General features: G+C 29.3%; 1 protein-coding gene across 6 annotated transcripts; it reads right to left on the bottom strand.

Moving 5' to 3' along the window:
• Nucleotides 1-7,427: 7,427 nt before the first annotated feature.
• Nucleotides 7,428-11,317, bottom strand: LOC111297162 (F-box/LRR-repeat protein At3g26922-like). 6 transcript variants are annotated; one of them, XR_016326107.1, is made up of 6 exons: nucleotides 11,209-11,317; nucleotides 9,281-10,262; nucleotides 8,976-9,146; nucleotides 8,521-8,843; nucleotides 7,933-8,024; nucleotides 7,428-7,752 (listed from the first exon to the last, which is right to left on the bottom strand). XR_016326107.1 is itself a non-coding variant. In XM_089741209.1 (5 exons), the coding sequence occupies exons 1-4, from the start codon at nucleotides 11,235-11,237 to the stop codon at nucleotides 8,553-8,555; spliced, it is 1,467 nt and encodes a 488-aa protein (XP_089597335.1). In that variant the 5' UTR covers nucleotides 11,238-11,317; the 3' UTR covers nucleotides 7,827-8,024; nucleotides 8,521-8,552. The 6 variants fall into 6 exon arrangements, 4 of the variants coding, with proteins under 4 accessions (XP_089597335.1, XP_022747529.2, XP_022747530.2 ...); XR_016326106.1 differs by having other exon boundaries at nucleotides 7,428-7,823; XM_089741209.1 differs by lacking the exon at nucleotides 7,428-7,752 and having other exon boundaries at nucleotides 7,827-8,024; nucleotides 9,281-10,256.
• Nucleotides 11,318-12,164: the final 847 nt, after the last annotated feature.

Here is a 12,164-nt window from a genome sequence, read left to right on the forward strand (position 1 = left end):
TTATCTTATTAATTAACCTATAATACACCTTTTGTAAAAGTAGCTTTAGGTTAAGCATAATGCATCCTTAACCACTTTTTATTAATTTTATATCTTTTGATCACTACTCAACTTTACTTCAATTTTCTTTCTAATTTTCACTTTGCATCATTTCTTAGTCTGTACTGCTCAAATGTTATTCTCTTTTTATACTTATATTTTATATTTCTTTAACTATGATATTAGCTTTTTTTTTAATATTTTTTTTGTTGATGATTGATTTAAAGATAAATGTGTATATACAAGGAAAGTCTTTCACTAAAGTCACTATCATGAAAGTTGATGGCACTTTTAGTTGGTATTACATGTCATATGGGTGGAACAAAAAACTATTTAAAATTAATGAGAAATTTCAATGTTATTCCTACAATGTTGATATCCCTAATCCAACTCTAAGGTAATTAGTATTTATATTTTTTATATTTAATATATAAAAAAATTATTATTCTATGATGATAACAAAAGTATTTTAAATTATTATATTATATTTATAATTGTAGAATTTTATATTTTTTATAAGTATAAGTTGAATATTAAAACATATGATAATTCTGGATGGACAATGTTTGTACAATTCAATATAGAAGCTAAGGTTTTAATTAATAGAGATATTGACGAGCTTTTTGAAACATTTGTTAAGGTATTAAGTTAAAAATTATTTTAATATTATTTAATATTCAAATTAATTGAATGATATATTTATACTTATGATTTAAGAAAATGGAGATTATAAAATCCAAGAGATATTTGAAGATTTCAAAGGTAAATTTATGTGTTTGAGACAAGGACAATCAAGTATAATTTTGAGATAAGTAGTACCAAATTTACAGTGAACAAGATGTATAATTTTGATCCTAAGCTTGAATGTTAAAATTTATTGAAGGATGTATGTATAAGCTTATTATAATGATTATATTTGTTACAAAATTATATAGTCTATATTATAACTCAACTGTTGTCAAATTACAGATTGTTGTTTTATTTATCTTTTCACTTCCATATATAAAATTTGTTGGCTCATAAAGTAAAATGATACCTACTTTAAAGATAGCATAAAATAATGTAGAATCAATTGTTGTATCTTCGCTTTAACAACAACTTATAGAAGAATTTCTCATGAAAAAAATTTGTTTATGAGATTGATTTTAAGGATGAAATTTTTAATTTTTTAAAATCGAAAATATTATTGTCTTTTGTTTAGAGATTATTTCGATTTAATAAATTATAGTTTGAGTTTTCTTTAGAATCGATGATAATTGCATAAGTATATTCAATATATAATTAATTTATTTTATTATATTAAAAAATATAAATTTAAATAAAAATAAGTATATAAGTTATGAGTTGTTCATAAATTTCATAACTTATATTATCATTTAAAAAAAATTATATTTATGTAAGATTTGTTGATATATTTAAAACTAGTCGATAGTTAAAATGTAAAGGATGTGGATACCATTTTTTTTTTTTGTGAGTTTTGGAGAAAAGAAGCAAAAAGAGTTTTTGGTTTTTGGTTTGGGATATTTGGGTAGTTAAGCTTGGAAGATTGATGTTGGTTTTTTGGTTTGGAGACTTATGCGTGGTGATTTTCGATTGTGGAGGAGCTGGGATTTTGGTGGCTAATTCCAATAAGGGAGTTAGCTAGCAGTGATGGTTCATAAGCTGATAGTAAGGGGTTTTGGTGGTTCGAAAGATAAAAGGTGGTAATGGCAGGTTTGATAACGTGGGATATCTACCAATAATTAAGCCTTTACAAACAAAAATTTTCGTTAGAAAAAACTATGTTTTCATTAATAAAACAATTACTGATGAAAATTTTCATCGGTATTAAGCTAGTTGATAATAAAATTTAGTCAATAATTTTAAAATTTTGTTAGTAAACACTGACAAAAACTTTCGTTGATAATGTGTAAAATTCCATTAGTAACATTTAAATTTCATCAACAAACTAAATTAAACAAATCTATAAATTCAAATTTAAAATTTGGTAAAAATCCATCAGTAAATTTCATCGGTTTTCCATCAATAAATTAAAAATTAGCTAAACTTCATAAATATATTATATGGTTAAGACCGAAATGAAAATGTCTCATGAGGTTTAAAATGTGATACTTAACCACCATATGGTTTGTTTTACTATTTTTTTATCCAAAACTGTGACATTTTCTATTTTTTTTAATTTTTTTCTTCTTCATCTCAATTCATTCTCCCTCTTTATAAAAATTGGTTCTCTCTTTCTAAATCCAAACCAATTCTCTTTCTAAACTCAAATCAATCCATAAATAGCAACCTTTAAACCACCAGAACTTCCACATCACTACCACATTTACAAGTTCACATCACCATCAGACTTTATCGTTAACTCATCTCTCTTTCTAAAAATTTATTCTCTTTCTCTAAAACCGCTAAACCCTTTTTCTTTTTCTAAATATTTTTCTTCAAGAACAAATTCATCAACCAATGCTCAAATCTTATAATCTAGTGAACCCCACCATTGCTGCTATTTCACCATCATATGTTGACACCAACAAACCCGTGAAATACCCTTCGGGCTTCATCTTCATTCTTTTTTTTTTATAGTGTTTGTCTCTTCCTTTCGATACCTATGAAAATGAGATATCCTTGACTTGGTTGTCTTTTTTTGGTTTCTTATTTGTAGGTTATTGGGGATGATTTTATTTGATTCTTTAGGTGGATTATTAGTTTTAATGGCAGGGTTGATTGTCTGGTAATGGTGAGGTTACTCGATTTTTATTAGATTTGATCATAACTATCTAATCTGGTGATAATGTGAACTTGTAATGGTAGTGGTGGTGTTAAGGTTCTAGTGGTTTGAAAGGTTGCTGTTTGTAGATTGGTTTGGGTTTAGAGAAAGAATTTGTTTAGTTTTAGAGAGAGAGAATGAAGTGCGATGAAGAAGAAGGAAAAGAAATAAAAAAATAAAAGGTAATGTAAAAAGTAATGGTTTTGGGTAGAAAAACATAAAATAAATCATAGAGTAGTTAAGTGTCACATTTTAAACCTTAAGAGATATTTCATTTTAGCCTTAATCACAGAGTATAATTTCAAAGTTAACCCTTTAAAATTTTGTTAGTAAAAGCTGTAATTCTATCGATATTTTGTTAGATTTTATAGGTAAAGTACATTACCCATTTGTACAAGTTTTGTCAATAATCTGTCAATTTTCCTTTTAATTCATTTGGTAATTGAGTGAGTTCCATTGGCAATTTACATTTCTAGTCGATTATTTTCATTGGTAAATTTGATTTATAATAAATGAGAAATCATTCGTAAAAGATGAAAGATCTTCGATATTTCCATTAATTTCGTTGATAATATGTTAAATTCCGTCGATAATTATTAAATACATCCTTAAATTTCATAAAAAAAACATTCATGATTCGTTATTATTCTATTATTTGTAGTTAAAATTTTGACATTTATTCAAATAGATAAATATTAAATTTTGATAATTATTTTTGCTTATAAAATAATAAAATGAAAACATCCAAGTCCAAATTTCATAAAATTTAAAAAAAATAAAAAATATAATATTTCAAATCATAAAGTCATAGCAAAATCTTCTACCATGGTCGAAATTCCAAAACAATCCAAATTATAAAGTTCAAATCAGCATAATAAAGTATTCCAAAATAACCCAAATCAACATAATACAAGTCCTAAAAAACTTGTCATGGTCCTACATCATCTCTTGGCCTAAAATCTATGTTGTCATCATCAAGTCTAGAAAGTATCTTTGATTGTGGTGGAAGAATTTTTCTAGACTTCATTAATTGCATCATTTGATCTATGAAAGACTTAAGCTTAGCCCTCAACTTAGTCCTGAACTCATCCATTTGTTGTTGTAACTATGGTTTCAAAATTGTAGATGACTAACCACAAGTTGACTGGGACATTGTTGCAATATTGGACTAACTAAAATAAAATCGCTCTTTAGATCTATCCATAAATCCAAAGCCATATACATGAGTGTGTGTAATTTCAAATTCGATTCATGCTTATGGATTGAAATCTAGATGATCAAAAGAGTCTTCACCATATTTCTGAGATAATACAATAGCATAATTCTCTTACAAGAAGTTTAAAACAATTAACTATCTAGTTTAAGTTATCTAGTTCAATAAAGTAAGGTAAGAAACCATTGATAAAGTCAACATTTACTTAAAAAAAAAAGATCTAGACAAGTAAAGATTGAATGTTAACAAATTCGATCACATTAAAGAATTTTTAACAAATTTTAAGCTTTGATATGCTATAAAATGAGTTCATTAGCAAACATAATACATAACAAGAATCAAAAAATAAAATACACAATAGTTTTCACCATATTTTTAGATAATGAAATTGTATGGTTCTTTTTCAATAAGTTTAAAACAATTATCATTTCATATAATATTGATTAGTTTAAGCAATCTAGTTCAATAAAGCAATGCAAGTTGAAATCATTTACAAAGTCATTGCAAATTCACGTACACTATCAACTTTGGACTTGTTGTCAATAAAATCACCTTATCCTTCTAAACGCCTTAAGTGCGGTTGAAACATTCTTGAACTATAGGATTTCATTGCAACTCAATTTATTGTGTTTGTTTGGAATAATATTCAATGAAATATGTAACAATAAAATTTATATAAAATTAAAATGTGATAATAGAAGTAATTTGTGAAAATACATCATACCATTCTTTTCTATTAAAAGTAAATGTAATTGAACCATCAGTGTATTTCGTAATGCTTTATTTTTTTTATGTTTTGCAATTTCTTTTTTTTTTAACGAATTTATTTTGCCATGCCATATATTTTCAATAAGAGCATCCTAAATTGTAGCAGTGATTGCTAATTTTAGTATAGTTTGCAAGTGCACAGATCACGTAATAAATGTAAATATTTAAGTATCGTCTTTTCAGGGATTATAGATAAAAATATTGGGTTGCTCTTGTGTACCAATGGTGAAAACTTAAGGTTTTACATCTAAACAATTAAAAATTTATGGTTTGATGCAGGGTAAAGAAATAAAGATTAAAGGCAATGTATAGGTAGACATCTTGATTTCACTAACTGTCACTTGAAAAGTAAAAGAAAATTGCCAAAGACTAATATAAGAAAACAAGAATTTAAAGCTTGAAAATTAAAGAAACTTGAGAATGCCGATTACTTATAGTAAACTTGGAATAAATATTGCATGAAAATAACTCATAGAACAATAAAGAAAGTGGTGGCCGAGTCTTGCAAAAAGTAAAAGAAAGCTTGAATCAATCTTGAAAAAAAAAAGAATGGTTTTGCCAAAATAAATATAGTAAAAACAAGATTAGAAACTTAGAGCAATAAAAAAAAGATCTTTGGAAATATACTTTTTGAATTGAACTAAAAGAAGTTAAAGAAACAAAAGCTTTGTTATTAGCAAATTTGTCACCTAAGCCAATATCTCAACTAAAAGAAATGAGAACTAAAAACTAAAATAGAGAAGAGAAGTGAGGAATGAGACTATAGAAATGGGTGAATGGCCTCTCAATTTATAATGGAAGGTTCAGCTAAGGGGTAAGATTTACAAAAGTTGTTTTCAAATTCAAACTTTAAGTGATAAGCTTGATCTTCATCTTTTAAAGAGTCATAGCCAAATAGGACTTCTTGAAGCTTGAGCATGCTTGGCCGAATGGGTCTTGATGATGCAATCTTAGTCTTTGATTGAAACTTAATTAAATCTTGATAATTCTCCTTTCTTGGATTCGGCTAAGACTTGAAATTTTAAGAGTAAGTTGATTTTTATCCAATTCTTGAAATTCAAATGGATAAAATCTTACTCTAAGTCAAAATCTTCAAAGCTAAGCAACAAGTCTCATGGTGAGCTTCAAATGCTTTTTGGTCGAATTTACCTAGCTTTTATTATGGTAAAAATTGCATGAGCTTTATTAGATGGAGTATTGGCCAAATAAGATGGTGATTGAAGAGTCCATGAACTTGCAAATTAAGCTTTCCCCTTGCATGGTCGAATGGATAGAGTTTTTTATGAGATAAACTCCTTTACCCTATCATGCTAGGGTCCATGATATCTTGAAACTCTTCAAACATCACATATGTAATTGATTCCTTCTTAGAAGTGACCTAGTTAAATGTATAGTCCCTGTGCAAACTTAATTTTTTCATGGTTAAGCAAAGGAAGCACTATAGGATTAGGTCTCTTTTAGCAGAACATGATGGAGTGTCCTTGTGAAAGTAAAACTCGATCTAATTGATCAATATGGTTTGGCTATAAGCTTCCAATATTAGGCCAAAATTGCTCATTGCATGCTTGCATTCATGGCTTGCATAAAAATGATATCCATGAGCTTGAAAACCTAAAATCATGAAAATAATATAAAAAGTACAAAAAATCATCTAAATTTTAAAAATTAGAATCCCAAACAATGATCAAATTAGAATCCCAAAAAAATTCTAAAATTGCGAGAATTGAAAACAAAACTTAAAAATCCCAATTCCAGAACAAATTTTCAAATCCTAGAAACTAAAACCGACCCAAAAATTGAAACCTTTAAATATTTAATCCTAAAACTAGAAACCAAACCCAAAAATTTGATGTGTTTGCTTGATTGCTTATTTTTTCTGCCTAATTATTATTGCTAGTTCGTGATTGCTTATTATCTTGACATTGAAACTTAAGGTCCTTTTATTCTGATTAAGTCCCAATTTTACCTGAAAAATTCAAGATTTCACTGAATCTACCTAAATTTTCAAGATTGAAATCTTCTGTGATCTTTCTTTTATTTTAATGACTCAAGGACCAAAGATATCCATAACTAAATCTTAAAATCTAAAAATGAATCCATGATCGAATATGGGATCAAAGGGTCAAAGCTTTCTGCCAGTTTCAAAAAAAAAAAAAACCCCCATTTTTTATATTTCCCTTCTATTTTTTTTTACTTTTAAGTTTGACCAAAAATTAAATAAAAACTAAAATAAAATCTAAATCTAAATTAAAATTAAAACTAAAATTAAAATCTAAATCTAAATTAAAATTAAGATATTTGAACTTTTAATTTTTTAAATCCAAAATTTCAAATTAAGGCCCAATTTCCGAATAAAACTCATTTTGATCTCGAAAAATTGTCCGGATAAAATGGGAGGTTTATATAGTGAATGAAAAATAGAGGTAATCAGAATGCTTTTCATCTGTGGGACAACAGAGGAAACAGTTTTGCATCAGATAAGAACATGTAGGTAAAAGCTCGTCTCGACTGGGAAGCCTTGCAAATCGATCAAACTGATCATGCAGATGAGACTACAAGTGCAGAATGGGTCCAGAAGATCTGTTCGACTACTGGTAGGGAGAGTTTAATATTTTGCATGATTACTGCATGGGCAGTCGGGAATGGAAGAAATAACGTATTGCATGGGGGTCAGAGAAGGAACGTGCATGAATTGGTGAATTTCATCTTGAAATACAAAGAGGAGATCAAATAAATGCAGTTAGCATCCATGCTATATCAGAATACAAGTGCGGTGGAAGCCACCCAGAGATGGGACAGTAAAGTCAATTTCGATGGGGCAGCAAACCTGCAAACAAAGAAGGATGGTGTAGGCTGTGGCACGAGATAATACTGGAGCAGTAATAGCAGCAGCAGCGGTTCCATAATAGACGTGGGCAGTCCGTTCCATGCAGAGGCCAAAGCAGCTAATCTTGCATTGAGGAATGCCCTGAATGTATATCTAGTGCTATAATGGATAATTGTACAACAGTTGTTAATGATGAAATGAATCCTTTTCCACTGTAAAAAAAAAATTCTTAACGGTTTATCATCGATATAACGTTTTTTTTTATTTGAAAATATTAAAAATTGAGTCTTAATTATTGAAATTAAGATATCAATATTTTACCAATAAATTACTGGACTATCTACCAATGGATCACAGGACAATCGAAAGATATAGCATGGTCAATTTCCCGTCCCGAAGTTATTGACCGACACCTGAAAATCAAAATTTATTGAGGGATCTATTAAACAGCTTTGATAAAGTGATGAGTTCTAACTTTTTGATAAGTGTAATTAAAATATAATCTTTACAAATTAATGGGATATGACTCCATTTTTTTTTATTATTATTGGCATTTGAAAAATGAGATATTTGAAAAAATGAAAATACTATCATTGAATACGTTGCTATGCATAGCTCACCTCACTTTGTCTAAAAGCAAGACAAAAGGTTCATGTGATGAATTAAAAACAAGATCCACTCAAAATATCAATACTAATTATCATGTCAGAGAGCTTGAGATGGTAACTACTCTAATACTAACAATGAAGATCATGTCTATCCTTTGGTGGCAATCATACACAACCTCAAACTTCAAAAAGATACATCTTACCTGCTAGAGTTAATATAATTACGCACAAAAAATATGAACATTGTCTACCAACAATTTCACAAAAGAGAATTTAAGCTAATTCTGAATCAAACACTGACCTTGATGGTTAAGGCTTTCACAATTGCTAAGTTTATAAGGAAGCCCCATAGGGAAGGAACACGATCTTGCAACTGCCAGAGCCGCCACGAAGTTGTTCCAATTCATGACGGATCTCTTCCTGTTTCTCTAAATCCTTGGTTAATTGTGGTGAACAAATGACAGATAAGCTCTCCAAAACAGGTGCATTCTCATACAAATATTTTAAGGAACATAACTCTTGTGCAGCCCCATCAACATTATAGATTAGAACAGATTTGAGGCAATGCTGAAAACAACCAGGCACAATGTCCATTATCATGTCTACGTCCTCTGGTTCGAATCCCTAAATATGTATCAGAAAACCATTTAACATTAAAGCTAAACATTCTTACTATAAAAAAAATTCCACTTGCTTAGGAATGTGAAAATGCAGCAATAAACATGGTAACTCATTATCTAGTTCCCACAAACATACCCTTGAAAGGATGAGAGATTTAAGATTTGGCGATTTTTGAAGCACATATATTAATGCACCGCTAGTATAATCGTCATTCATGACATAAGGACCATTCATAGATGCATTCAATGTAGTCAAATTATAAAACGTAGGAAGATGCCCTGGACAAGATTCTGCAAAGAGGAGACACTGCACAGAGAAAAAAACTAGAGGAGTTATTTTTAGTAAGGAGGAAATATAGTCTTCATAAAATGAATATAAAAATTAGAGATAACAAAGGTCCTTCTAGTTCCAATTGTGTCCAAGAAAGGACGTAACATTACCTCAAGGGCTTCATTTGACAGTTTAAGAGATTTAATGTTGGGAAGGCCACAAAGTAGTTTTACCAGGCGATGACTGTGTTCTTGCTGCCCATCAATCAAGTACTCAATATTGACAGATGCTTCATCCAAAGATAGTAGGTTACATGGTAAAAGTTCAACATTCAGATAACCGCGAACTTTGAGAGTCTCCAGATTCAATGCGGAAATTACGATCTTGCAATTAAGGAAATTATCTTCGAAAATAACCTTTTCAAAAAAAGTCAACGACTTTAATGTGGGAATTTCAATGGTAATTTCATTTATATTTCCCCAATTACATTTAAATAAGGTTAAGTGTTCAAGGACTGGAAAACCAGAAAATAGTTGTTGGGTGGACTGATCATCCTGAAACGTAACACCACGAAGATTCAAGTACTTAAGGCTAGAGAAACAGATGAAACCTGGAAGCTTCAGATTGCAATCCATTTTCAACGTAAAATGCCACAGTGATTTGGAAGTGAATAGACTATTAGGCAATACAAACTCTATTCCCTTAGGTAAGAAAAGTTTCAGCTCCTGAACATTGTGCTTTACTGCAGCAGACAGCCATGAGCGAAGACGGGATGCAGCTACAGGCATTTCTAACCAACGATAGAATTTCCCTATGCATGGTCCATTTTGAACAGGAGCTCCGCTCTCTACTGAACTAAAGAAGCTAGCCAAAACTTCTAGAAGCAGGTCATGGCTCATGGTCCTTGACCAGACTGAATGATCACAAAAACAGAAGTTGGGAATGGAAACCCACAGGTACTTCCATCTTTTCGATAATATGGAAGTTTTTATAGCATCTTCAGTTGGAAGGAATGATAGAATGTGAACAAGAATATCGTCAGGCAATCTGCTGACTAAATCTTTTTCCTGACTTGCATCCTGTCCTCCAAAAACCTTTTGGATTTTGGCACTATTTGGTGAAGCACTGGCATCCATGTCCAGAATTCTATCCCTAAAAGCGAACATTAAATACGCTAAACAATGGCCAGAAATGAAGATAAATAAACATAGCATAATAATAAAATTGTTTAAGCCCCCTAAAAGAGCTCCCATGTGTGCCCAAAATTTAAGAAAATAATATTATGTAAAATATCAACAGATTCTAGACAACCTGGTGTAAAGTCTTGATTTCAACAATCTACCATCCAATTACTGTCTAAAATAGCAGAGGTCGAGTCGCTGACAATGGGCACCGACTCAGGATACGTATAATTCAATTCCATTAGGATTATTATAACAGCTGACAATATGACTTATCAATCAAAATTCTTCTAATTAAGTTCCCATATTAAGAACTTTAAGATATATAAATATTATAGAATACCCATTCTAAACATTTTCATACCATACTCAGTTTATTAAACATCAGAAATGCACTTAAAGCCATTAACTTTTGAAATCTCAATATAAAAAAGTCACTAAATTTTAGTTACACTAACAAAAAAGAGCAAAGGTAATTCGAAATGAGATAAATTTCATCCCAGAGCAACTGTCAAGTAAATAATATCAAAGAAGCAAACCCCTTTCCCCACCCCACCAACACAAAAAAAAAAAAAAAAAAGAAATGAAAGAAAAGAGAAACACATATACTAGAGGTTCATATGATCTGTGAGTTATAAAATGTTAGGTTTCTTCAATTTTAACTTATCAAACATAAAATCCTAGAAAGTCAAGGGTTCCAAGGGGGAAATGCACTAAGAAAATACCAAATACCTATCAAAATTCAAAGGGGAAAATACCCAAGAAATGGGATAAAATTCTCAACTGTAAAAGTCTAAAATACAGCAATCTATCCATTGAAAAGCATATGTAGATCCACTTGACAAAAAAGAAAAAGGTATATAACTGAGTTCTTTAGGAATAATAAAACCCAGAGAAACAAGGAGAGATTTTGATACCTGACAAGTGCGGAGTTTGGTGATTGCATAAAGCAAATTTATAGGAAAAGACAAGAACATTTCCTCAGCGAGCTGCGTTGGAATAGATGGCCATGATTCTGAAAGCCTCGGTTTTTTAGTGTTTGTCCTACTTTTTTATTCGGTTTCACCACCGTTAATGCAATAGTTCAATATTTAATTTTAAAATATATTTTAATATTTATTAAATAAAATAATTTTTTGTTTTTATTTCATTTAACATGGTGACGGGCCTTGTATGATAGTTTAGATATATCAACCTCACTTATCTAATTCATGAATACTTTTGCTATAACTTGATTCACAGAGTTAGATTAGTTAAATATTCAATTAAGAATTGATTTTTTATCTTATTGTTCCTATTAAGATGAAATTTATTATTTTGTTAAATTTAAGATTAAATATTTTTTAATATTACTTTTTTAACTAAAAATGATATGTGTGCATATATAATTTAAATACGTAAATATAATAATAAATATTAAATCTATCGTATTTTAATTAAGTTTCATTAAAAGTGGAATAATAAGTCATGCACTAAGAGTGATGTGACTAACAAAAAAGTTAAGAAAATCAAGATTTAAGTCGAATTAAAAATAAAATAAAATAAATTAAGAAAACCACAATTTTAGTCAAATTAAAAGTAAAATTAAAAAAAAAAAGGCACAAATATACAAATATTTATTCACAAAGTAAAGTAAGAGGGTGTTTCTTCTTATTTTTAAGTTTGCTTGAATGTGCCTAATGATACTAAGTGGATTGCGTCTTTAGACGTGCTATACTATATCTAACAATTTGCAACGATTTTTTTAAGTGATTTATAATATTTCATCACACAAGGTATGGTAAAAGTGACAAATAATATATTTCATCATACTTTTATAAAAATATATTTTTAATATTTTATATGAAGATATATAAAATCGTTATATAATAAT

This window comes from Durio zibethinus, chromosome 12, assembly GCF_047325235.1.
Source record: "Durio zibethinus cultivar Kanyao isolate XHJ-2024 chromosome 12, ASM4732523v1, whole genome shotgun sequence".
NCBI classification, from domain to species: Eukaryota; Viridiplantae; Streptophyta; class Magnoliopsida; order Malvales; family Malvaceae; genus Durio; species Durio zibethinus.